At 36.7% G+C, this 27,924-nt stretch overlaps 2 protein-coding genes and 2 long non-coding RNA genes across 4 annotated transcripts; 2 read left to right on the forward strand and 2 right to left on the reverse strand.

Moving 5' to 3' along the window:
- Window positions 1-428: 428 nt before the first annotated feature.
- LOC122090721 (organelle RRM domain-containing protein 2, mitochondrial-like) lies at window positions 429-6,166 on the reverse strand. The gene is made up of 4 exons (XM_042660405.1): window positions 5,795-6,166; window positions 2,109-2,177; window positions 1,924-2,030; window positions 429-842 (listed from the first exon to the last, which is right to left on the reverse strand). Exons 1-4 carry the CDS (start codon window positions 6,084-6,086, stop codon window positions 738-740), a joined length of 573 nt encoding a protein of 190 aa, XP_042516339.1. The 5' UTR covers window positions 6,087-6,166; the 3' UTR covers window positions 429-737.
- A 3,902-nt stretch (window positions 6,167-10,068) lies between these two features.
- Window positions 10,069-11,624, forward strand: LOC122090602. The gene is made up of 2 exons (XR_006143688.1): window positions 10,069-10,509; window positions 11,258-11,624. It is a non-coding gene; the product is annotated as an uncharacterized LOC122090602 (long non-coding RNA).
- A 1,045-nt stretch (window positions 11,625-12,669) lies between these two features.
- Window positions 12,670-15,575, reverse strand: LOC122092317 ((3S,6E)-nerolidol synthase 1-like). Its single transcript, XM_042662637.1, has 7 exons — window positions 15,384-15,575; window positions 15,003-15,273; window positions 14,368-14,740; window positions 14,001-14,219; window positions 13,758-13,896; window positions 13,408-13,665; window positions 12,670-12,960 (listed from the first exon to the last, which is right to left on the reverse strand). The coding sequence occupies exons 1-7, from the start codon at window positions 15,573-15,575 to the stop codon at window positions 12,670-12,672; spliced, it is 1,743 nt and encodes a 580-aa protein (XP_042518571.1).
- Window positions 15,576-21,121: 5,546 nt separating this feature from the next.
- Window positions 21,122-22,283, forward strand: LOC122090626. The gene is made up of 2 exons (XR_006143710.1): window positions 21,122-21,739; window positions 21,992-22,283. It is a non-coding gene; the product is annotated as an uncharacterized LOC122090626 (long non-coding RNA).
- The last annotated feature ends 5,641 nt before the right edge of the window (window positions 22,284-27,924 follow it).

The following is a 27,924-nucleotide window of genomic DNA, read 5'->3' on the forward strand; positions in this document are numbered from 1 at the left end:
ATAAATCACACGAGAAAAAATTGCAAACAAAATCTACACAAAAAAATTCAAGATTTTACATAAAAAATTTCGTTCTAAATTTTTTTACATAAAAACACAGGCCTAAGAAAAACCATTTGAATCGGCAGATTCTGCACAAAGCTGGTAAAACAATCTTTTACCTGACTAAAAGAATGATCGAGAGTAAAATAATAAACAATCAAAAGGTTACAACTTCTCAATTCACCATTACAACAAAATGCATCCATAAAAATATCATAAAAAAGTAACCCAGAAATGTAAGACCAAGTCTCTGAGCCCAAGGCATTCCCTATGCCCTCTCGCATATGAACATTTTATCATTCTCTCTTAAAAGAATCAATAAAAGGTTACTTTGTGAGAAGGCATAGGAAATGGAGTAGGTTCAGAAAAAGTTTTGTGCAAAGGCATAGGAATTGGAGTAGGTTCAGAGAACACTCTCCCTACTTATTATTAGAATTCGTATGTTCTGTTTTTTCTAGCTTAGTTTTTTGCTGTAACAGTACTTTGTAAACAATGTCAAACCCATAAACATAACAAATAGCAAACACATGGTCCACAATTCACAATACAGTTTGATGGCATGCAATCCTAGTCCTCATTCAGTTCAACCCGTTCAGTGCCATCCAGAAGAATATAATTATGCCAGGTAATAGGATACAATTGAGCTCTCTTAATGCAAAAAATGGGGCTGATAAGCTTGTTCACATTCAACGTCTTCAAGGACGTCCAAATGGAGGAACTCCAGCATTCATTGAAGGTGACGACGAGGGTGCTTCTCTAGGTTTTGCATACTCCGCAAAAATAACCCATCCATCCAGAAACTAGGCAACACAAACACCAAACAAGAGTTAATTGATAATTGTTAGTAAATCTGTACAACATTGTGAAACTATCAATATGGTAATCATAATAAAGCACCACATTTGGATCAACTTAATATGGCCTGCCTTTCATAAGATGGTTTGGGTTAGGGTCGAAAATGTCCACTCATTAAATAGGAACTGGTCAGGATCAGGCCTCTAGTCACCCAATTTGCTCAAGGCCGCATCTGACAGCCTCTTTTGATGCATGCATGTTCAAATATAAACTTGACTTGGTGGCAGACGAATTGGGTTAAATAAGGTGTTGTATCCAGATCTTACTCCCACAAACTGCTCTTCAGTATTTTATATGTTTTCAACTAAATAACATCATTAATGTTACTAAGAGCACAAAACAATTTTTTTTTTGGCCTTGGGTTCATCATACAGCCCAAGTTTTCTTACAATTACAATTTGCATCAATTATATAAGTTGCTAGCTTTACCACTTAATGTTACTAAGAGCTCAAACCAATTTTGGTTGGCCTCGGGTTGATCATGCAACCAAGTTTTCTTAAAACTACAATTTTGTATCAATTCTGTAAGTGCTGTTAACTTTACCACTTATGTTCTCTAACAATATTCGGTTACCAATGTTCCTACAATTTTTTGAAACTGGTCCCAACACTTCCAGCAACATTATCAATTAGCATGCCGTTGAAAAAAATCTTTTAACCTTCTCTTTCTCAAAGACCTGCTTCTTGAATCCATTTATCAATAAATGTTAACATTTCAGTATTTCACTTCTTACAACAGAGCTTTCAAGAGACATATCAGCCATTATTTTTTCAAATTGGGTTTCAAGTACAAAATGGGACATGTGCAGCTAAAAACTACAGGTCAAAGAGGAAATAAGTCTAAAGATCCCCAAAAGTCCTTGGTTGATCCTGTAGTCAGATTGAAGGAACAAAAAATATTGGCTCCAGCCAAGAACAGATTCACATCTAGCCTGTAACTTCAGTGTGTTATAATGAAAAACCTAAAGAACGACAATATGCACTCATCCCCATTAGAGAAATAGAAGTTTTTGATGTTAATGTTACCTTGCCATCCATGCCTTTTATACCTTCTGCAGCCTCCTCTAAAGTGGCATAGCGCACAAACCCAAACCCCTTGGAATATCCTGAGACACGGTCCGTCACAACTCTAGCTGCACATCACAGATAGATTGGACCTCAATATTCAATTTGACCAATCTAAATAATTCTTTTGGAACCAAAAAAATTACCATGAACCACTTGACCAAATTTTGAGAAGGCGTCTCTAAGTCCTTCTGAAGTAGTACGTTTGCTAAGCCCTGCAGAAACATCATTGATGAGTTTAGAATGAGTCAATTAAAATCACATGTTAAATTATAACCTTCATGACTTGCCATCCTGTCTCAAAAATTGGTACAATAACTCAAATAAGCATATTATGTCATCAAAAGCAATTAAAGGTCAACACACAAGAACAATGAATTCTGAAAGAGCAAGTTAATAGCCATACCACAAGAACATATAACAGTGTGGTGGAATAAACAAAGAAGAAGGCTGAATTAATGAAGTCCCAGATGGATTAAGAGAGAGAAAAGCAGCTGTTCTGGTTATATAGGAAGTCATAGTAGCACTAGGATTGCAGAAATTTGGGCTCTGGGTTCTGAGTTGGCGGATAAAGCATATCACCGAAGGCAGAAAAGATAGATTTTAAGGGTTCCTAGCTTGAAACTGTAAGAACAGTGAAAGAGGGGAACCGGCTAATCTGATGAAATGAATTAAAACGTTGATCAAAAGTGTGGAACTTAGGTTATGGGTTTGAGAAGATAAGCAATTTTTGTAGATAGTTTTGTGATGTGCTGAAAGAAAAGTAGAGGATACAACCTGGTAGTGGAGGCTGGTATTTGCCGTACACAAAAATACAGGAGAAAAGAAACTGAAAAGGAGACAAATATCTCTTGGAAATCTGCCTATTTACTGCTGGAGTTCTCATATACACGAGGTCATGAACTTGAAGATAGAGCTCTTAACTGCAAATACAAAATTTTCTCAGACTCTAAATAGCTAGATAAATAAACAAATAATTCCCATTACAAAATGGGACCCCAAACTGAAAAATACAATTATAAACCCATTAAGCTCCATGTCCAGCAATATTACAAACTGACCTGTAAGGTAATCTTTATATAATCCCTTTCGAGAGAATCCAATCAAAGAACTGTTTTAACCGAACATACTACAAACTAAATCCTATGACCTGAAATAAAAAATACTGAACTAGTGAGGGCCACAAAGAGAAGGGAAAAGGCAACCACCCCACCTCCCCCCCCCCCCCGGGGGGGCACATAAAAGGAGAGTCAAAAGTACACGAGTTCTTATACACGAGGTCATGAACTTGAAGATAGAGCTCTTAACTGCAAACTTCTAAATTTTTCAGACTCTAAATAGCTAGATAAATAAACAAATAATTCCCATTACAAAATGGGACCCCAAACTGAAAAATACAATTATAAACCCATTAAGCTCCATGTCCAGAAATATTACAAACTGACCTGTAAAGGTAATCTTTATAAAACTCCCTTTCGAGAGAATCCAATCAAAGAACTGTTTTAACCGAACATACTACAAACTAAATCCTATGACCTGAAATAAAAAATACTGAACTGGTGAGGGCCCACAAAGAGAAGGGAAAAGGCAACCCCACCTCTCCCCCCCCCCCCCCCCGAGGCACATAAAAGAAGAGTCAAAAGTACATGATCAATTGATCATCAAACTTATTGGCTTAGAATATATGAACAAGACCTTGATACATGTATGATGTTACCCATCCCTGCTGTCCTGAACAACAAACCGCTATCCTAATTCTCAACAGAATTTCAAATGGTCGGTAGCACCAATGTCATCTTGAGGACCTAAAAGTCTCAACCCTTTCAAATACACCTATATCTTAATAGCCGCTACCAAATCCTGTCCTCTTCTACTTCACTGTTCTAAACAACCTCACTTTTCCTGTTTCAACTCTAAGAGGTATCTGTTTGCCACATCTTGATAAAATCTTCAATTGTGTCATAATGACATTGGCATCCAAGCCATAATCATAATTAGTAAGTTGCAATGAATGAAAAACATTTTTTTTTTTCTCTTTATCCTTCATTCTTAATATGATACAATTTTTTGGTAGCTAGAAAATTTAAGTGTTCCATTAAAAAAAAAAAATAAATAAATAAATAAAAACTGATTACTCAAATAGACACTTCTACACCATTCATATAATATTCAATTTATCCCCAAGCCCTGCTAAGTGGTCCTAATATGTTTACTGCTTGGCCTTAACATGGCAAGGCTTTGCCATTTCTCTCCCTCTTATTCCACATGGGCATTCACAATAGTTGTTTCCCATCCCTATTGCATGAAACTTCACCGTTAAACTCTGAAGATAAATGGTGAAAAAACGAACATCTATATATTCACCATTGTACTCAGGTAAGCTAGCTTCCATCAAGATTGTCATTCTCTTGAAGCAACACCGACTTAGCTTCCATAGGGCTAAAAAGAGGATAAGGTGTATGTTGTGGTGCATGTGTTTATAAGATCATGCACAAATTTCACAGGATATTTGTGTAATGAATTTTCTCATCCTGTATTCTCATCAAAGGTTGACCTGTAGATGCGTGGATTTATCCTGTACAAGACATTTCCCATCTTTGAATACAAAACGAAAACAACCCACTCTCACATTAGCTTTGTTAAAAAACCCACTTCTGCACAAGTAAATAAATTTCCAAACTATGAATTACTATTCAAAGATGCTGACCCAATCATTAATAGAACCTCTTATGACTCTCCAACTCCTATTAGAATTCAAGGATTTAGGGAAATGGATCTAGGAGATCAACCTAACATGGAGGTTATCAACATAAAATATGGCAAGTTAGAATGGATCCAAATGGTGAATGGAAACTATGGCCTATAATGTTAGCGCTATGGAAGAAAATGAAATTAACAAATTTACCATGTTGCCTCCAAAGTCAAAACCATCCATTTCATTGTTTCGATGTGATGGTGTTACCAAATCGAGGAAAACTCTGAATACTAGATATGTTCCCCTAAAAAGGGGTCAAGGCTAGCCAATGAGATAATGGGGTATAAGCTTCATTGTCGAGAGGGAAATAGCCTGGATCACCAGCTAAGGCACCTGATCGCTCCGTGATAAAAGAGGTAGAGGTACAGAGAAATGGGTAGAAAGGCAAAGCAAGAGATAAATTGGATGCTCATAGGTAAAAGAGATCCAATTGTTTGGTCATCACTCGAAGAAGCAGGAATAGTTAGAAATCAGAAGATCGGAGCACATTGTATCCAACAATATACTAGTTCTTAAAGAGAAGATTGTTAAAGAAAACAATCCATATTCTTGATTTTTTTTTTTATGGGTCAGGGGAATTCTTGGGGTACAAGAATCAAATAATTCTTTGTGGTGGAACAAAAAATCTCATTTCCCTCTCGAACAATATATTTTTCTTTTTCATTTCCAAAGGAATGTTGTTCCCATGATCCCAATTCGGAGTATGCTCTAATCCACTGACAACAGAAATGACTATCAGGTGACTATCAGGATTGAAGTCTTTTGTTTATTTATTTTTGGTCACGAATCCTATGCATCCATAACTTTCTACACATGCATAGGTTAGCAATGAGCAATTAGCAATTAGCAATTAATTAGCTCCGGAAGTTGAGAAAAAAAACTTCTCTCGAACTAAAACAACAGAAGATACTGAGAAAATCGCTAAAACCCTACATGGATACTATCAATACTGATCGCGTAACAGATACAGTAATTCAATTTTCAAAACAATTCAGGGAGACCAGATAATGATCCTTATTCGATATATAATAAAAGCAATAGTGAAGCACGGTTAGGAGAAGAATGAGAGGACCGTGCCTGAGACGAAGAGGTTCGTGGAGGGCTCAGCCGGAGGAGAAGCTGTATTAGCAGCGGTACTGGGCGGAGGATTGAAAGCGAAGCTCGAGAATAGTTTTCTCATTCCACAAGGAGTCGCCGCCCCAGCAGATGCTCTCATCGTCATGCATTTGCTAGAGACGACCAAGCTCGTGGAGGGCTCGGCTGGAAGAGGGGTTGTATTAGCAGCGGTGCTAGGCGGAGAAGCGAAAGCGAAGCTTGAGTACAGTCTTCTCAGTCCACGAGGTGCCGCCGCAGATGCTCTCATCGCCATGGCTTTCTCTTTCGTTACCACCACAACCTCCGCAACCAAACCAAGCCACTAAAAGCTGCTGGGGTTTTTCACCTACAGAACCGAATCAAGTTACTTATTTACCCTTGCTTCTAGGTTTATAATCGATCATGCTATGGTTGAAAAGACGAGAATACCCCTTGTGTCCAAAAAGTGGAAACTCATGGGCCTGGGCTTCTGCTAGTGCCGGCCCGGCGGTGGGTCTTGGTTTTAGTTATGGTATCGGTGGTGGTATTGGTTTCGGCCAATATCGATATTCAGATTAGGCCATTTTACCCTCGGATGATACCATTTTTTTTTTTTTTTTTTTCTGATATTTTCTATCAAAGGTTATAGGCCAACTAAGATGGCAGCCCAAAGACAGTTAGGTGGTGTTCCAAGTTCCCAACTTAAGGAAGGACGGCCAGGGAAGAGGGTGGGGGGACTCTAATTGAAGACATGCTATGGCAGAAACTGCTTCAACAAGCAGCACCTTAACCAACTGCGCTAGTGGTTGTTGGCCAATCCATATTGATGGCTAATATGATATTGATACCTAAATCCATGGCTTTCTTGAACTGTTCATTTTTATTATAGTTTTAGAATGGGTGATGGGTTTCTAGGCTTCAAACGGAATCTAGCCGAAAGCTGACTAATCTAGATCTAAATTGGATCACAATCGGTTGGACCCTAAGTTCAAGCCCTACTAATTCCTTAGCAGGAATACATGTTAGAGAAAAGATAGTTGATGGAAAAAGATCCTCTCCAACTTCGACCATTTACCTCCCACCTATTAATTCAAAGGCTTGGACATGCATCTTCAGGTGTAGTCAGGTGCTAGGATTCTCAATTGGTGAAGTAACTAGATCATTTGAAAGCGGAAAGATCATGGAAGGACCAAATATAAGATCTGGGTTGCTCCCTTGGCATTCAAGTACTTCCTCTGTAATCTAGTATTGTTGCAAAAAAAAAAAAAAAAAAAATTCTGTCCCAAGAAATACTGTCCCAGAAGATGAAACCATCAATCCTTCAAGTACTCATCTGTAGATGGGGTTGTTTGAACTAGGTTAGCCTACATGGTCCCTATGACCCTCAATTGCCACTGGCATTCACCAACAACCAGGTAAGTAAAATATTACTAAAACCATGATTCTTTTCATCGTTAAATGGTAAAAATTAAAGCCTCTCCATGAAGTTTGGGTCTCTTGACTTTCATTATGGCTGTCTATTTAAGAAATTAGTCGGACTAAGGTCGGACTTAGGATTTAATTGAGCTTTTAATAATCAGGCTAATTGGGCCATAATCGGGTCTTAAATGACTAATATACCATTGAAATCTTAAACGTGATTTAATTATCTTAGATTTTAGAAAATTTAATATATCTATTAAATTATCAACAATTTAAAAATGATTTTATATTTAATTATAAATTTTTTTATAGCAAAAATATCAACATTGCACAATGTATTGACTATTTACATGTGTGGCAGCTCAATCAGGCCAGTCTAGATAGGACCATAAGCATGTTAGGCTCAGTTAGGCCTGGAATTGACGCCCCTACTCGTGGATGAGGATATAGCAATGGTATTCATGAAAAAGGAGAAGAGTGAAGATGTGGGTCCCACATTTTTGTGCTACATTTGTTGCAGCAATTGGTTTCTTTCAAAGTTTTAAGTGTTTTTTTTTTTTTTTTTGAAAGCAAAATATCAATAGCCAACGGAAATTACATCATAGTACGCTGCATTGTTTATGTCCCTACGATTAACACACATCATAACATCCCATAAACATTTAGTAGCAGGGGAATCGGACATAGGTTTATATACAAAATGTAGTCCTCCAGACAGAGAGTAGATGTCCCCAAAAAATCCAAAAGATAATAAAGGCCAGCTAGAGCCATTAGATTTAGGAATAATGTAAGCCAATGAAGCCGCATTGAACCACACTTCCTGGATCTCCCATCCGTTAGCTTTGGCAGAAAGAAGTCCCTGGAGTAGTCCATAGGCTTCCGCTTCAGCAGCCGTCTGCGAAGAGTCGAGGCCTATTCGAATGATCTTAGGGGGTGCTTGGTTCGGTAAATCTTTGGGATGACATTCTTTAGAATGATAATTCTTAATTTTTGGAGTTGTTTGGTTCCACTAGGATGACCCTCATAAGTGAGCATCCTACTTCCCATCAATAACCATATTACAAAGGATGTGTTTCAAATCTAAGTTTACCTCAACACTTAAACTCATATTTGAGCAACCTTTTTACCACCTAGTATAAAAGGAGAAAGCGGAAAGACGTTCTCTACGGAAGTCAATATCTCAACCCGCGAGAAACATGTACTAGCCTCAAGACAACCAAACGATTTTTCAGAAAGAAACATAATTAAGAAGAATGTCTATCAAAAGATTGACATTCATATCCGATACATACATCATTTGATTTATCAAACCGAAGACCCCCTAAAACTTCCCTTGTACAAAATACCGAATCCCCAACCTGCTTTTGATGCCACTAAGTTAGAGATACCAATACTTATGACTATATGAGAAGACAAAAAGTGGAGTGGTAAGTATTATATTATGACCACTGCTGGATCATCTGCAATAGGAACAACAGAAAGATGTGAGTCAGTATTTGTAGAAAAGTGAAGATCATACACCCCATAAGTTTATAGGCTGTAAAAGAGCATGCAGATTGAAATCAGACTTTGCCATCACTATGTCATTTCGATGTTTCCATATGAAGAATAAGGTCACTGCAATAATGCTGAAACAACGGGATTTATCATCCAAATATCCCAATAACAGGTCTCATGGCCATGCTGTCATCGTCACTCTCGAACTCAGCAAGGGCGAAACGACTGAGTAGGGGTGGTGGAAGTTAGGGCCGGCGTCGTAGCATTTTGGGTAGTCAAATAGCAGAAAGTTACAAACATGTCAGCGTTCTGATCAAATAGCAGAAAGTTACAAACATGTCAGCGTTCTAATGGAGACACCTTTACGATCGCTCCCACGGGAAAAAAACAGTAGAGACTTGAGGGTGGGGCCGGCTAATTTGGTTACTTCCGAGAAACCCATCACCTTCATTCCAAGAAAATAGACTCATTACTGATGGAAACTGCCTTAATCTTCGGAAGCTTAAGTCAACAGATTAAGATTTGGGTTCGGCTGGTAGTGGCCAAAAGATGATCTTAGAGATAGAGAGAGAGAGAGAGGGAGAGGTTTTTTATTTATTTACTTTTTCATGCAAAGTAGAAGGGGCACTATGATCATAGAAAAGTACAACGTTTAGCTCATCTTCACACCTCTTCGTATTGCTTGCATTATAAGAAAAAAAACATCGTTATAAATATATAACGAAAAACCCTAATCTGTAAAGTACAAAACTACCCTCAAATAAAAAATTCAAGGCATCGTTCTATCTTGTCGAGGTGTCTGCACCAGTACTCATTCGATTAAACTGCAACGGAATACAAGACATTGTACACTAACATAACATCCCTTGGTTTGTCCAACAAGATTGGAATGCAATTTATCATTACCTTCAGTCCATCCCGTAGAAGGTAAATTCACTGTTTTAGAGACGCTAACGTCATTGTTGATTACCTTGCTAAGTCAGTAGCTAAATCGGGCCTTTCAAAAACTGATCCAAGTCTCCCATATCATGTTCAAGAGGAAGTGGTGAAGGAAGCTCTTTTTAGACCATGGTATCGGTTTTCATAAATAGCTATTGACCGCCCCTACTGATGGCAATGCAGAAGGTGGGTCTTATGCTCTTCAGGTTTTTTGATGTATTTTTATTTTTCATTCAATTTCTTTAATATAATTTGATACTTTTAGCGAGAAAAGAAAAGGAGTGGCTTAATTTATAATGCATGATCTATCGTCTCCTGGACCTCACATATGTGGGAGCCTCATGCATTGGATACCTACTTTTTCTATCTATCCCTCTCTATGTCTACAAAAGGGCAAGAAAAATGTTCGACGCAAGATCATCAGGTCTTAAGAGTTACAGAATTGATTTGAAGATGACCTAACCCGAAAGGTACGCTACAGGTTATAAGGATTTCCATTATTTGAATCGGACTGTGTTCAGCTTGACCGATGAGATCTCAAAGAATCAAAGCCGTAATTGATCTGTGCACTGGGACGACGTGGCCATTACATACTCTGAATTTTAGTATCTCTAATGCATGAAAGCATATCCAGATGAAAAACGTGGCCGCCAAGAGACTGTTACTTTGTCTTCGATCCCTACTTTATGGTAAGCCATCGAAGGGACCCATCACCTATGGAGGCGGAGCTTCTCCCTCTTCACGACTTGATCTCCATGGAAGTCTTCACATCACAGGATACCGTTCAGTCAACTGATTTGAATTTGGTTTGGAGTTCTTTTACAATTATGTCCTCACAGTGAAATTTGGTAGTTCATCAGGTTTTTTTTTTAAACTAAATTCATTATAGTACAAAAAAAGGGAAAATCAGAGCAAACATAATTCCTTTTTTTTTTTTTTTTTCCTCTCTCTCTCGCTATCTCAGAATCAGCAAGTAGATTTTTTTTTTTTTTTTTTTTTTTTTTTTTATAATTTTCTGTTAAGAGTCGGCAAATGAATGGTATTAGAAAATAATAAGAGAAAGTGCAAAGTATTTATTGGCTCGTCAGAAGAGATAACGAACTAATCAAAAGAGAATTACATAAATCTATATCTAGGCCTTTGTTGAAAGTCCCAGTTTAAATCTCTTTTTTTTTTTTTGGTAGAAAGTCCTAGTTTAAATCAATAAATGAGGAGTTTCAATCTAGGTGGTAGTGCTTGCCTGCTTTACAAGTTTAACCACCTTCAGCATGGCCATCAGCAAAATCTGAAATAAAATGTTTCATCATATTATGAATATCCAACAAAAAAGAGAAAATCTCCCACGTCCAAACATCTCCACCCAGCTTTAAAAGCCTAACTATCTCTTTGCAATTAGTCCAAATGACAACGGAAATGATCCCTAATCGTCTTACCTATTGTACCCCCATATTCGCCGTTGCTTGGGTGTAATCTCTCTTCTACATATTGAAACATCTTATTTGCCCAAGGACGTAACACACCACACCAGTTATGAATCTCGTTAAATATTTGTATTGTGCGGATCTGTTGGTTGTTTATTTTCATATTTGTTGATGTTTTCTATAACAGATGGGCATTACACTGCTAGAGGTAGGACCAAACCGAGTTCCTAATTGAGGATGAAGCAGAGGCCCTTCGCAATGATAGCCATATGTGGATACCCCCTCTTTTTTCTTTCTATAAACTTAAAATGGGCGCAACTTTGGTTTAGTGGTCAGAAGAAGGGAAGGCAAGATGTGGTGACTCGTGATTATGCTTGGAAAAGTTGGAACTAACCACTTTCGAAAACATTCTATTAGGGGAGGCATTGGCAATCCAAAACGGCCTTTTAGAAGCTCTATCGGAAGTGTGGAATACTTGCTCATGGAAACAAACTGTGAAGAGTTGCGTGCGTATGTAACCCGTGGATCTAATTAATAATATCCCAATTATAGTATAACCTATTGTAAAGGACATTCGTCATTTAAATACTTACTTTAATGAATGTAGATTTAAGAAAATTTTTAAGGAGATTAACAGGATTGTTGACTATCTAGCCAAGAAGACCCTATTGGTGATATGTATACAATATGGCCTAATTCAACTCCATGATTGTTAGAGGCTTGAAACTCTTAAATTACGAGTTTTTCACATTCTAATCAATACAATTGATATTTTTAAATTACATTTAAGGACAAAAAAGTTGTAAAATAATCAATTGTATATGGTGTTTTTGGAACAAAAAGTAAACAAGTCTTTTTCTTCCCATTTTTATATGCCTCCAATTCTCTGTCAGAAATAAAAAGTGTTGGTCGACCTCTAGAGTTATCTTCCCTTTTGACATAGAATAGAGGTGGATACCAAAAACATTCAAAGGCAAATTTGGGACATTATCTTATTTGAGAATTGTAATAAATGCTTCACAATTGTGTAGTGTGCCCCGACTCGAATAGGAAATAAGCATCTTGCCCAATCTTGGGATTGCCTCTTATTACTCACCTACTAATTTTGATGCATCTTCTTTGTCTTTTGTTTCTTTACTCTCCCCCTCTTTTGGTTGAGCCCCCTATTCGTGTATCCCCTTGTCCCTATTCATGTATCTCCCTTTTTGGTGGTGTCTTTAGATTTTTGAGTCATGGCCTTCCCTTAGATTCCCGGATTGGCTTGCTTTGTTTTGGATTTTGTGTTTTTGTTTTTTGTGTTTTTGTTTTTTTTTTTTTTCCTTTTTTTTTTTAATATATTTCTACTCATTATAAAAAAAATGAAAAAAAAAAAAAAATTATCACCACTTTGGTTATAATAGGATTCACTATTTAACTTTTGTCTAAATAGTATTACACAGGAAAGTACAACCTTACTAATTTGTTTAACCCCCCAGAGAGAAACAGAAAAGTATGACTTATTAAACTAAAGTTACATTATTCTGTTTGACAATCCCTCCCACCACCCCTTCTTAAGCGAGAGAAAGAGAACTGGGAAAGACAAGCCAAATCTCGTTTACACTACAAAGGAATACTCTCATGGAGCAATGACTTGATACACTCTTCAAGAGCTGGAAGACGTTGATTGTCATCATAACCATACATCACACTGACCATCCTTGCAGAATTAAGCGAGACCCTCGTAAGAGAGGGTGCTAAAGAGTTCCATGATAGGGTTTCCTCATTGAGTTGCTTCCATGCATCTGAAATCAAACGGAAAACATTTGCTCTTGCACTCTCAGTTGAATAACCCTTATGTTCCTTCAAATAACACTCCAAATATGACCCATCATGTCCATCTTGCTTCTCATTCTGTTCATCAATCCATAACCACAACCACTAATCATATTAGTTGACCAATTACCGAAAACTGATACACAATATTAAACTAAACAAGTAGTTGACACTGGCATAGATCAAAGATTGCCCATGACGCTGAAACGAGACCAAGATTTCATTTTTGTTAATTTCTTTTGATTTATTCTCACTAGCTAGCCTTTGGACCAACAACAGGTAAAGCATATGTCTATCTCTTCGCACCTTTAGTTTTTAAAAGAAGGTATGGTGCAGCTTTAATCAGATCAGGGAAGTAGAGCGGAGTGACCCACCAAGCAGAGGTCCCCAAGGAAAGTGCAACTGCTGATGGCTATGCCGAAGGTGGGGATTTGTAAATCTGATTTTGAGATGTAATTTTACTTTTATTTTTATTTTTATCTTTTTAATAAAAATTCTGATCTTTAAGGGGAAAAAAAAAATTACCTTTGCACTTCCCAAGTCATCCCATAGACGAAGAATTGTGGCAGGGCAAGACATAAGAGCTGGCCCTGGACTCTTTTCCATACAATCTACAGTCTCCTTAGTTATACCTTCACCCAAGAGAAAGAAACCATGAAGTAATGCCACATGCACTCCTGAGCTCACCACCCCATTCTCCAGGTATTCCTTCGCCTTGGGCACTTGCTGCTTTGAAGCAAACCATTTTGCTTCCACCAGAAACGCATCACAGAGACTACCCCACTACAGGAAAGAGAATAGGGTATTAGGTTATTAGGTTTACACACTACCATTATTGCAATATTCAGAGTTGGGTGGGTGAAGAAAAAGCTCACCGCCTTCCTCAGTGAGTTTATGGGGTTCCAACCATGTTCTCTGAGGACCTTATCAGAAATTTCACTAGTGATTTCGTCAAGAACCCTGAAACAGATTTTCATGTAGTTTGGTAATCGCTCGATCTCAGTAGGTTCCCATCTGCTTGGAAGATTATTCATTTCATTAGTTGAATCATCATACTAAACCGTTTAATTAGTTGATTATTAAGGTTACAAAACCCTAATTACATCATTAATGCCTACCTGTTGATGGCCTCGGTGAAGAGAACAAGTTCATCCAATGTCCCTCGAACGTCAAAAATGTCATCTATCACGTAAACAAGTGAGATGATTTTTGTCATATCGATTCTAACATCTGAGAACTTTGGATCCGGGAGGACCATCATAGGCCACATGTACCATTTTAGAGGTTGGTTTCTAGCAAATTTTAGCTCTTGTGATAAACCCAATTTTCTCCACCACCTGATCATTTGCCAAGAACTTTGTAATTAATACAATCCCTAAGAAATCAAACAATTTTTTTTTTTAGGTGAATAAATAAATATAAGAAAAAAGAAAGTTAGTCGATGGAATCAAGCTATGAAAAGACACCCATGCCTTGGTAACTTACTCAAAAACCTGAAGGAGCTCATGTCGATGAATGGATTGGACGATATTAAAATCCATCTTCCAAAGTTGTTGTAAGAGACCCATCCATCCATATGTGCCATGAAAACTTTTGAGAAAACGTTTGCTTTGGAATTTAGCCAAGCTCATGTGATATGGATTCTCTAGGGTATCTTTTACGGCTGTAGCTAATTGCGGTTGGAGATTCATCAAAGAAGCATTAAGGTGCATGCTAGCATAGTCATGAGCTTCATTGAGAATCTCTTCTTCCATTAGTCCGAGGTACGAAGCTTCATATAAGCTCATCATTCCTCTTATGTCTTCACTTAGTTCTACTTTGAAGTGTCCCTTCTTATCCTTAAAGCTTCTAAACACATCTGTTCCATGCACCACCAATCAATAGATACTGAATATGGTTAGTATATCTATTTACGTGGAAAAATTTAGCTGTTGCCTGGTAGCAGCCAAATTTTTGGTATCCCAGGTTCAAAAATACCCTCCCAGGGTGGAAATTTCCATCCTTACTCTTAAGATTCCATTCCCCTTGCTACTACCAGGGATCCCAACTACTTGACCATAACCCAATCAGCAATCAAGTTTCATTCTATTTAGGGTTTGTTAATTTAAGGCAAGACCCACCTGTAGGAATCCAATAACCAGCTTGCCTCAACAATCGGAAGTGAAGTGCAACGTCATGCAAATTTTGGTCTCGAAAAGGGGAAGAGGCTAAACTAAGGCTTCCAGAATGCTTGTCTAGGAGGGTTTTGATATCGTGTTCGAAGTGATAATCGATGCCCAGGCGTTGCAGAGCATCAATCATGATCATACTCTCTAATGGATCTTCGAGTTGGTAGAAAGTAAACCTAGTTTCCATGCACTTCTCTACGTGCTTAATCCGAAGCCCATCATCCTACAAGAGTAATAAAAGTGAGTCAGTATCAAAGTGAGTATATGGTAGATATAGATGCAAGACTACTACTCTACTCAAAAGTATAAGGATTGATGAGTTGCAGATCTTGCCATATAGTCAGGGGAGGGTTCAGAGACAAGGTTGAGGGATTGGATGGTGGCTGCTTCATTGTATTTGTAGGCAAAAGACATGTGAGGATGAGGAGCAGTAGTACTGGAAACATGAATTTGGGTGGTGATCAGCTTCCTTTTTGGAATTCCATTTTGTGTAGAAAGGGATGAAATGGAACAAGGGAAGGCCATATAGAGAATGAATGAACTCCACAAAGAAAGGTGTGTCTCCAGGAGTAAGGGTTGGGTTTAATTTATAATGCACTATCGCCTCTCTGTCCATGAAAGATGTGTTTCTCATGGAAGATCTTCATCGTCCACACAACCAGCAAAAAAAGATTCCTCATTTCAACAGTCAAGATTCTCTCTCTCTCTCTCACACACACACACACAAAGGGGAAGAAAAATGTTGTACGCAAGGACGTAGAATTACAAGAATTGATGAGGAAGGACTGACCCTAGTAGTAAGTCACATGCTCACAACGTGTTGCATGCATGAACACATTATTAAGGAATCCGACAACATCTGAATCGGGACCGGTGTGCTTGACCAAAAACGCCCGTATGCTGTAGCCAAATAAAGATCAAAGCCGTAATGGACCTACCTTGATACGTACACGGTGGAGAGAGAGAGAAAGTAGAAGATAGAGAGAAAATAGGGTTTTGGCTAATTAGAAGGTGTCTACCTCTTGGCTTTATGGACGAAGCAGAATGTTTGGCTAATTGAGAAGTAACCGCCTGTACTCAAGATAAAATCAAGAGAGATAATTTAAGATAATTTTGCATTCCCCCATTTTTTTTTATTCCATATAAGTTCCTATTAATTAATAAGTAGTTACAAACCTTGCTTCACGTATTCCCACACTATACACTCCACTACTTTCACTTCCATACTTATCTCTAATTTCTACTAACTTACCAACTTTTATTAACTACTTAACATTTCACCATGGCAATAACTTCTACCCACATAATAATAATAATATAATAATAATAATAATAATAATTAATGAAGAAGTTAGGTACGTAATAGACTTGTGCAAACCAAGGATGACGCTCTTGACTTTTACAACTTACGTTGTTTCTGGTTATAAATTGTCTAGGTCCACTTTTTTTTCAACTGTGCCTGTTATTCATAAGTTTTCACAATTGAGAAGTATATATTTTTTCTTGGAAAAATTATATGATTGTTCATTTTTTATTTTTTTTACAAAATTATTCATCCGAAAGTCCAGTAAACAACAATACCCAAAACTACGGGTGTTAATTGGTTTGATTCCGGTTATTTGGTTTGATTTCGGTTCAGTTCCAAATGATGGTGAGATGGACCATACTCGAACAGAGAATTAATTCGGTTCCATATTTAGATACTCAAGACGATTCAATTTGGATCGGTTCGATTTCGGTTCCAATTTGGTTCTGATATGCAATTTTAATTTAGTTTTGTACTTTGGTTATAATTCGATTATGAAAACGGTTTCACTTTTGAACTATGAATGTGATGGATCAAAGGCCATAATGGACTCAGGTTATGGACTTTATGGTCATTGCTAATTCCAAAATTGTCTTAGCATGTAAATATGTGATGATAAATTGAAAAAAAATATACTTACCACCTAAAAAAAAAAAAGAACTAGCAAAAAACACTCTTGAATTTTCAAAATTGAATATTGAAAAAATCCCACTTGAGTCTTAACGATACTATTATACTAGGGTTTTTTTCATTTTTTTGGTTTTAAGACAATTCGGTTCGGTTTCGGTCCAAACCAATTGTTCTTACACTTGAGATCAAAACCGAACTGAATTGAGGAGCATACTCACATACTCAAACCAAATTTGAACATGAATTAATTTGGTTCAGCTCAACTCAATTAATTCAGCTCAATATCAATTTGGACTCCTCCTTTGATTCCGCTTAGAAATCTCGATCCTCTCTCTCTCTCTCTCCTTGCTTCTTCTTCAAGGCCCTTCCTTCTTTCTTCTTCCTTTTTCAACGTTCTCCAGTATAGTTGAAGTTTTGTTTATCAATCTCATTGAAGATTTGCATCCATGGTAAATTCTCATAGGTTAATAATATCTACCCAGGGAGTGTAATTAAATCCTAGATATTCAAGAGCTTTGTTTACTTTATAAATTCAAATTTGTCCTCTGCCATACATGCAAACTTTACTGTCCAAATCCCTTCTCTAATGATTAATATGTAAACATGGTATTTGGATATGTGTGGGCAAGTCTCTTATATGTTTAGTGCCTGAAAATAGTTATGTTGATTTTTTTCTTATTTCATCCTATTTTGAGAGCAAAACAAGAGAGAGAGAGAGAGAGAGAGAGAGAGAATTGAGATTTCCCATCAATGGAGGAGTTCGCTTATAATGGATTTTTTTTTTATATATATATATAAAATATTAGACAAGTTAAGTAACCACGTCCGTCATCTCTCCACCCTAAAAACTAGGAATCAGTTACAATTTAAAAAACTAATAAATGGTTTAGATTAATCTAATATTAAATGGACGGTTAATATTAAAAGAAAATGAAAATAAGATTGCAATACGTACGTACTGCTACCACTCGCCCTATATTTTTTCTTGGAAAATTATATGATTGTTCATTTTTAATTTTTTTAAAAAAATTATTCATCCAAAAGTTCAGTAAACAATAATACCCAAAACTATGGGTGTTAATCGGTTTGATTCCGGTTGTTTGGTTTGATTTCGGTTCAATTCCAAATGATGGTGAGGTGGACCATAACCGAACAGAGAACTGACTCGGTTCCATATTTAGATACTCAAGACGATTCAATTTGGATTGGTTCGATCTCGGTTCAATTTGGTTCTGATATGCAATTTTAATTCAGTTTTGTACTTTGGTTATAGTTTGATTATGAAAACGGTTTCACTTTTGAACCATGATTGTGATGGATCAAAGGCCATAATGGGCTCAGGTTATGGCCCTTATGGCCATTGCTAATTCCAAAATTGTCTTAGCATGTAAATATGTGATGATAAATTGAAAAAAAAAAAAACTTACCACCTAAAAAGAAAAAAAAGAACTAGCAAAAAACACTCTTGAATTTTCAAAATTGGATATTGAAAAAATCCCACTTGAGTCTTAACAATACTATTATACTAGGGTTTTTTTCATTTTTTTGGTTTGCAGACAATTCGGTTTGGTTTCGGTCCGAACCAATTGTTCTTACACTTGAGATCAAAACCGAACTGAACTGAGGAGCATACTCACATACTCAAACCGAATTTGAACATGAATTAATTTGATTCGATTCGACTCAATTAATTCAGCTAATATCGGTTTTGGTATTTGGTTTCGATTCCCAATTGACACCCTTACCCAAAACAAAACTATCCACTCAATGTTTCTAGTAACAAAAATATCCAAAATCAGTTTTAGATTTATAAAATTATCCATTCAAAATTTCAGTTACCAAAATACGTGAGTGTATGTGAGTTTTGTAAACCCTAACCTGATTTTGAGTATTTTTATTAAATAAAATTTTTGGTGGAAAGCTATCTAAACTCAAATCTGATTTTGGATCATTACCCATTTTAAAAAGAAAAAAAGGAGTTTTTTTTTTTTTTTTCCTAAAACTTTAAGTGTCTAATTTTATAAAGGGGAACAACCCAAATAGGTAATCATGTAGTTTCACCTTTTTTTTCTTTTACTCCAAAAGAGAAAACAATTTGATTAGACTTTCTTATCATGAGGGTCTGTTCTGATGGGACTGATTAGTTAATTTCCACTTCATTACTTGTCAAAGCTAATAATTTGGAATCTATGTTTACTATACACGCTTATCATTAAAATTCAATTTACCAATCAATGCCCTTGGCACCTCAATGATTAAAATCGTATATTGTACCTTGGAAATTAAGGATCAAATATTGGTATTTCAAAGACCTAAAAAAAAAAAGAAAAAAAAGGAGCAATTCAAAATGAAAAAAAATATATAAAAATAGAAAATAAAAACAAAATTTTTTCTTTTTATGAGTATTTATTTATTAAAAGAAATTAAAGAGAAAAGTAGAAGGGCTGTTGATGAAGCACCACGCATACGGTTATGGTCTTTGGAAATTAAATGGTTAAGAGCCATTCTCTAACATTTCAAATCAAAGCCTTGAAAGTCTTAAGAAAATGAATGGTTTAAAGCCATTTCCTTGTACACATCGATCACTACTCTTGTAACATGACCAAATGGCCTATTGCTTAAGACAAAGTTTTGCGTCAAGTACTACGAATGAGATTTGTGGCCATAAATATCATTTCCATATGAAGTCGTTCATGAATCACGCCCCGGCCTAAGGGTCCGTTTTGTTTAGAGAGGAGTACGGGATGACAAATAGGCTAACGTGTGGGTCCACCTGTTAAGTAGATGATCAATCAAAATAAAAAAATTAAAAGAAATTACTGTACCATTCCACCTCACCTTGTTTGAGAGAGAGAGAGAGAGGGGCAACAGAGGCTCCTCAATGCCCTTCATCTCCGATAGCAGTCTTCGTGGCTTCCTCAAGCCAATCCGAAGGAACAACAAGAGTCTCTGAAAGGGGGAGGAATTCGGATATCTTCCCCATAGTCCCCATTATGCCGGCCAAATCCCAGCTACAATTCCCTTCGTCGGCCGGGAAAGAGAGTTTCGAAGGCGAGTAGTTGATAGGAGACAGGGAATCTATGATTGGATATGATCAATCGCCCTTGCTCAACCTACCTTTACCACTCGTTCGACCTATTTTTTGAAGGAAAAACAGAAATTCAATTAGGAATAGTGCTGGTGCGACAGAGCTAACTGACATTTTCCGATTTCTAAGAATAAAATTATAAAAGCTATTTTGGTTGCAAGGGATATTTAAGGGAAGTGGAATTTTTATGCTTAAGAAAGAAAAACTCTTATAATCATTACTCATGTCATCCCCACTGTTAGTTAAAACGCGTTTAAAATGCAGTTGTATTTTTTTGCCGTTTAAAACGCGTTTTTCCGTATACTATTATACAATACGGAAAAAAATAGAAACGACAAAAGAATCCGTTTTAAACGCGTATCCGTTTTTTAAGGGTAAAATATGAATTTTATTAAAAAATTAATTAATTCAAAAAAAAAAAAAAACCTATTAGTAAAAGTGAAGAATGAAGACAATATGGTACTTGGTTTTTGGTTTTTAACTTCCATACTATCTATAGGAAAAAAATCTCATCTTCTTATAGCCCATTGAGTAAGGAGAAGCTAAAGCTAGTAACATCTTCATTTTCTTGTAGCCCATTGGGTTATTTTATCTTGGGACTCCCAGAGCTTTTGGAATATTAGATGTAGGGGTGTCAATATCCAAACCGAACCGGTTAAACCGGACCGGACCGAACCGATTAAGCCCGATCCAAACCGAACCGATGGCTTATTGGGCCGGTTTCGGTTTGTATATTAAATTGAATTCGGTCTCGGTTCGGTTCGGGTTAGCCCGTTGGGCCACCGAAAGCGCCGGAAATTTGCACCGAAACCGGAACCGATCCAAACCGACCCGAGCCCACCGTTTAACCCCTAAATACAAAATTGCAAATTCGACATTTTAACCCCAAAACACTTCAAGTCTTCAACCTTTCAATTTTCAAAACCTGAAAACCCTAAATCCCTAATTTTTCAAAGAGCGAGTGAGCAGCAGGCAGCCCAGGTTGGTGACGCCGTGACGCCGTGACGCCGTGACGCCGTGACGCCGTGAGCGAGTGAACAGCAGGCAGCAGCGGCCAACAGCCAGCGGACCAGCGGTTATGGCCATGGGCCCTAGCGCCGGAGTTGGCGAACGTAATAGCGACGGCGGCAAGCGATGTGTACAGAGTACAGTTATGGCCTTATGGGGTGTTTGTGCTGGAGGTGGCGTGCGGCCGGAGACCCATTGAAAAGTCGTCTGATGACGAGCCGCTGCTGATCGATTGGCCGATTGGGTGAAACCGTGAAAGAGATTTATGCGAAACAGTGAAAGGGAGGCTCATCGAAGCGGACGAAGCCCCTGACTCGAGGATTGCAGGGGAGTACAAGCCTACAAGGTGGAAGACACGGAGGAGGTGCTTAAGATTGGGTTGGCTTGCTGCCATCCTGACCCTGACGGTAAATCGATGGAGTGTTATGCTTATGTTTTACTTTTTTTTCTTTGTCAAATGTGTGCCTAATTACATAGCTCGATTTTTGCAGAAAACGCATTTGTCTAGTTTCCGCAAATCTTATTTGAAGACATCCTTTGTTACAGTCCAAAAACTGATGCATGTGAAGAATGATGCTAGATGATGTTGAAAGAAACCTGGCAAAGATTGATGCTATAGAGTATAGAGGCATATGAATCTATATTAAGCTGCAAAAGGTAATTGTTTGCTGTCCAAGGTCATGGTATTAGTTGCAACTTGCAAGTAGTTGATTGTCTTCTACTCTTCTGGTTCTTCCATTGGTGGAGTGCGGTTCTTTTTCACCGAATTGCTATTAATTATTTAATTGCCCATGTTGACTTTAAGTCTTATTTTGAATAGCATAATGCCATAATCTGTAGGATTTTCTCTGTTCAAGGGTGTTCCAATAATACTTTCTACCTGGTTTTTGATGGTCCATATGCTTGTAGCCTTGTACCATGGCTTCAGCAAGCAATGACCTCGGGACTTCATAGACTTGCATCGTTGATCTCCGTGAGTATGACATTCCCTGTCACGGTCTTTTTGCCATTGATAATGGTGATTTAAAATATTTTCTATTAATTTTGGAGCTTAGATTTCCTTTCACAGTTTCTATGGTTTATAATGAACAATAATTTCGATGATTATGAATTGTCACAACTAAACTTCCTTTTAAATTTCCAGATGCTAAATATGATATAATAACGATGATATCATACATGATGGATCTCTCTCTCTCTCTCTCTCTCTCTCTCTCTCTCTCTCTCTCTCAAACACAAGCACATATTTTGGAATGATTCTTTCATTATCTCTATCTGTGGTACCTTTTCTAGGCTCCTGTTTGCATTATACATATACAAAGTAGTTCTTCATTTTAAAACTTTGTTAATGTCTTCTAATTAGGAAGGGGCAACAAGGTGAGTTTTGTATAAACCTAGTTGTGACTTTTGAGTTTTGACTACTGCAAAATAACTTGCTGATTTTCTTGGTGATACAATAGTTAGTTGTCAATATATAGTTGCACACGAGCCATATCTATGTTCTCTTTCTGTTGAAGACCATTTTTGTACCTGCATCTATCTCTACATGTACATTATTTAGTGTCTTTTGTCCTTATAGTCATTTTTACCTAATTATAAGAAAAGTAATCTTATGTATTACTGATTGATTGAAATGAGGGGATTGAAGGACTGAATTGATCAGTATTACTTTGTTTTCCCCCTTAATATCATAATATAGAACTTTCCAATTCAGTTTGGTGCATATAAACACTGAAGGTCTATGTCAAGATTTGGTAATTATTTTTGTATATTGTATAAATTATTTGCAAAGATGCGTCAGACATTTTCACTTGACTATTTTACCCTTCATTTTTATTTAAATTACATCACTCCTTCATTATTGCACGGTTTGCACATCGACAGCGACGACAGGTAAAGTTGTAAAGCTTGTGTTTTAATTGAGAACTAATGTTTCCCTCATCCAACAGCCGATTTGAGACCCCTGCAACCTTCAAGTTCTCTCTCTACAAATTTCAGCTCTTTCTTTGGTACTCCAGCCTCCAGGACCCAGGTATATCCTTTCAGTCAATTTTATCCTTCCGTATTTTATTTTTGAATCTTATTTATGTTTTTTCAACTTCTTCAAATATGAGTGTTTGAATCAAATTTCAGCATGCAATAGTGTATTATATAGGGCTAATTTAAAGAGGTCATTTTTGAATTTGTAATGCTTGGTATTCTTATTTTATTAATATCTTATTTATGTTTTCTTATTAATTATAGAAATGCCCATCAATATAGAAGATGAGCCCGATTGTGGGTCAGATGCTGATGTTATGTCTGATGATGGACCATATATTCCTGGAATTCCATCAACAGAACCTTCAAGTGTCGTAACACTTGAAACAAATGCAACTACCAAAAGGAAAAGAAGGAGTGTAGTTTGGGATGATTTCACAATCATTGATGGGCAGGGTTTTGATGATGGGAAGAATCGAGCTGAATGCAAAAGATGTAAGCAAGTTTATAGGGCTGATAGTAATATTAATGGAACTGGAAGCCTTAGGAGACATATTCTACATTGCCCAAAAAGGGAAAACAAAGGAAACACAAGCACCCAAATGATTTTGGGTGTAAATGATGGGAAAGTGATGTTAAGAGACCAAAAAGTTGACCAAGATTTTGTGCGGGACAAAATTACGAAGCTTATTGTGAGACATGAGTTACCTTTAGTTTTTGTTGAGTATGAGGAGTTCAGAGAGTTAATTACATACCTTTTTCCGGGCTATACCCATATTGCTCGAAACACACAAATGTCAGATATTTTGAGGTTATACAATTTGGAGTCCATTAGAATCAGGAATTTACTTAATTCATTTCCTGGGAGGATTTCTTTGACAAGTGATTTATGGACATCTATCACTAATGATGGATACATTGCTTTGACTGCCCATTACATTGATAAGGATTGGGTGTTGCATAAGAAGTTGTTGAAGTTTTGCATCATGCCACCTCCACACACTGGCATCCATATTTGTGAAATGGTTTCAAAAATCTTGTCTAACTGGGGTATTGATCGGAAATTGTTTTCAATTACTTTAGATAATGCCACAGCTAATTTCTGTTTTGTTGACTTGCTGAAGAAAAATTTGAATTTGAAGAATGCTCTTTTATGTAGAGGATTACACTTTCATAATAGGTGTTGTGCACATATTCTCAATCTTATTGTACAAGATGGACTGAAACACATAGATGACTCTGTGGTGTTGGTGCGATCTAGTATAGCCTATGTGAAAGGATCACATGCAAGAAAAGTAAAATTCTTAGAAATTTGTAAGCAATTGGGATTACAAAGTAGTAAGGGCTTACGTGCTGATGTCTCCACAAGGTGGAACTCAACCTATCTCATGCTTGATTCTGCATTATTTTATTGTAAAGCATTTGAGAACCTTGGACTAGTGGATGACAACTTTAAAACTTGTCCTAGTTCTGAACAATGGTTGAAGATTGAGAGATTAACGAGTTTTTTGTATCCCTTCTATGCAATTACTATTTTGCTTTCTGGTTCCAAGTATCCCACAGCAAATTTATATTTTGAAAATGTTTGGGAGATTCACAAAAGTTTATTAGAAGAGGTATCACGTGGGCTCAACTTTATGAAGCCAATGGCAGTGGAAATGAAGAAAAAATTTGACAAATATTGGAGTGAATATAGTCCAATTTTGGCCATTGCTTTGGTGTTTGATCCTCGATATAAACTTAGTTTTGTGACTTGGGCATTTTCTAAGCTTTGCAATCTGGACTTAAATGCATCTACAATGTGCCACAATGTGAGGAATTCTTTATATCAATTGTTTGATGAGTACAAGAGTATGCAACCAAGTGATTATGATATTCCTACACTTACCCATCGTCCTGGGAGATCTAGAACAAGATTTGTAAGTAAATTTACATTCTGATAGTAATTTTGATTTATTTTTTAATACAATTTTTCAACATTCATTGCTAATCTTATTAATGATTCATATTTCGGCTATTTCTCAATTTTCATAGGAATTTATGGTATCCGAGCTTGCTGAGATGGATAATGGAAATAAATCTCAATTGGATATATATCTAGATGAACCCAAGGTCCCATTCAATGATAATGAATATGATGAGTATGATGTGTTGGCATTCTGGAAAGCAAATGGGTCAGGGTATCCAGATGTGGCTCGAATGGCTCGTGATGTCTTGGCTATACCAGTTTCCACAGTTGCTTCAGAGTCGGCTTTTAGCGCAGGGGGCCGTGTTATTGATAAATATCGGAGCAAACTCCTACCTACCAATGCTGAAGCATTAATATGCCTTCGGGATTGGATGTTTGATATAGACTTCAGAGGTAATTTTTCATTTAGTATATTTTTCATTTTTAATTGTCTTAATTAGTTAATTAGTGTCTTATTTTACTTTGTATGTAGCTGAGCCTTTTGATGATCCCACTGATGTGGATAATGCACTTGGAAATATACTGGAACTATTGCACATTGAAAATGAGAGAGGTGCAGTAGCTAGTTCTTCAGCTGGTCCTACTCCTAGAGAAGGATAAGCTCAATGTGCCTGCAACAAGAGAAAGACCTTCCTAGATACCTGCAAATTCTAACATCTCTGATTTGTTTGCTGGTTGTTATTGCTTTTTGCATGCTGTGGTAGTTGCACAACCACATGGGTTATCCAAATTTATATCTTCAAGGAGTTTATTCTGTTACATATATTCATTAGTTGAACATTGGTTAGTGCTTTAGGTATTATAATGCCTCTATTGCTTGTTATTTTCTGTATGGTCTAACTGTAGATGATTTGATAAGGTTTGTCTTTGGATATACCTGTGGATAAATGACAACAGTGTTGTGGGAGCCATTGGAAAGATATTTATTGCAGGTTTGTCTTTGGAACTATAGCCTTATTGCTTTACAGTCTAAGGGATCTCATGGTGATCAACCTGGACTTTTTTCTTAATATTTCTACATGATATCTTCACTTGTTGATGTGCAATTGTTTGTTCATTTTTTTCCCAGTCGCATCTTTTACTGTAGCACTTGGTTTCATTTTTTGTGGAAGGAAGTGAGTCTTCTCAATTTTAAAGCATTTACAATTGATCTAGATTTCTATTAACATAGTTGTCAAGGTGTGCCTTGGCGGCTTGTTGGTGTCATTTTTGTTTTTCACCTCTCCACCGCCTTGGGTCATTTAGCCACCTTGACAACTATGCTTTTCATGTGTGTGCTTTGTTTAGTTTAAAAGCTTTTGGATCTACTGGAGTTATTGTCATATCTTTTGTTCTACTTGTAGATTATTTTTCGTTTTTTAGGCCTTATAATATTTTCAATGACAATTAATTTGTATATATTGTAAGAAAGATAAATCGTTAGTTGCTGCTGTTCTTGTTGGGAAAACTTTTCCCTGTATTAGTGTTCTACTGTATGCTTGAATTTTATTTTTCACTCGTGGGGTTTGAAATATAGTTTTCATTTATCTTGCTAATGAGAAAACACTAATTCTTTCTGCTTTCAGGTGTTGAGAAAGCTTGTGGATGATGCATCAAAGTTTTTGAATGACAAAATCACCAAAGCTGTGGTAACAGTGCCATCATACTTCAATGATTCCCAAAGTTGTGGTAAAGAAACTTGTCAATGTACTATCATCTCTAGCAGAGGTATGGAAGCCATCAAACCCAGACTCAGAGGACATCTATGGCATCCAGATGCAGTATCAAGGCACTAGCATCAATGCCAAGAGAAGAAGAATGGCGCACGGTTTCATTTGTTTCAAAATTCCAAATTTCTTTAGAAATTCTAGTCTTAGTGAGAATTATATTCCTAGTATAGTGTGGAATTCTGTTTGAGTTTTGCTTTTAGTTTCTTTCCACTTCAAACTATTTTTACCTGTCTTCGTCTAAGGCTCCAAGTTGTATAAGGTCTCTATAGATACAATCTTGTTTTGAATTGGTTTTCTTTATCTCATCAAGTCCTAGTTAATTAACAATCTCCAAACATAATAATTTAATGGGGAATTTTTAACTAGTTTTAAGTTAAATAGTTAATTAGTTTTAAGTTAAATATATTGGTTGTTTTTCATTTTTCAAATATTAATTGAATTGTCAAATATTGGTTTTCAGCAGGTCAGTTTATTGTTTCCTAATGGCTCCACCATACCGGTTTAAAAAACCGATCCAAACCGAAATCAACTTGATAAAACCAAACCGGTATCAACCCGAACCCAAACCGCACCGAAACCGACACCGGACCGAAACCGATAAATCCTTAATGGGTCGGTTTCGGTCAGGTCTAAAATCACACCGAAACCGATGGAACCGGACCGAAACCGCACCAAACCGGACCGTTGACACCCCTAATTAGATGCATGTATACGGGTAATAATCTCTCAAATTGCATGAGTATACTACCGTTTTTTTGGTTTCGTTTTTTTGAAAACTACACGTTTAATACTCGTACCGTTTGTTTTCATCCGTTTGCAGTTCTCTATTTTTTTGACCCTTTTTTTTACCGTACCGTTTATCGTTTTTATCTGTTTAAAACCCGTATCGTACATTTCTTTTTTTTGCCGTTCCTATTTTAACTAACAGTGGTCATCCCATGTGATTGTATAAACTACTTAATTTTTTTAATCATATTTAGTAATAACACATTTTACTTGTAACTTTTATTTTACACATTATAGATTAAAGTGAAATTTAATAACAAAATATGTAATAATTTGAAGTTAATGATATAATCACATGGGATAATGATTACAAATATTTTATTTTTAAGTAGAAAAATTTCCCTTCCATTTTCTTTAATCCCCAGGCGACCAAACGAAGTCAAAAGTAACCATTTATA

The sequence above is a fragment of the Macadamia integrifolia genome, chromosome 10 (assembly GCF_013358625.1).
Source record: "Macadamia integrifolia cultivar HAES 741 chromosome 10, SCU_Mint_v3, whole genome shotgun sequence".
In the NCBI taxonomy this organism is placed as follows: domain Eukaryota; kingdom Viridiplantae; phylum Streptophyta; class Magnoliopsida; order Proteales; family Proteaceae; genus Macadamia; species Macadamia integrifolia.

Coding starts and splice junctions, on each gene's coding strand:
- LOC122090721 (XM_042660405.1), bottom strand. CDS start 6,086: ATGGCGATGAGAGCATCTGCGGCGGCACCTCGTGGACTGAGAAGACTG. Junction 2,178..5,794: donor CACGAACCTCTTCGTCTCAG/GCACGGTCCTCT, acceptor ATGTTTCTGCAG/GGCTTAGCAAACGTACTACT. Junction 843..1,923: donor TAAAAGGCATGGATGGCAAG/GTAACATTAACA, acceptor TGTGTTGCCTAG/TTTCTGGATGGATGGGTTAT.
- LOC122092317 (XM_042662637.1), bottom strand. CDS start 15,575: ATGGCCTTCCCTTGTTCCATTTCATCCCTTTCTACACAAAATGGAATT. Junction 14,220..14,367: donor GAGCTCCTTCAGGTTTTTGA/GTAAGTTACCAA, acceptor GCAAATGATCAG/GTGGTGGAGAAAATTGGGTT. Junction 13,666..13,757: donor TAAACTCACTGAGGAAGGCG/GTGAGCTTTTTC, acceptor TCTTTCCTGTAG/TGGGGTAGTCTCTGTGATGC.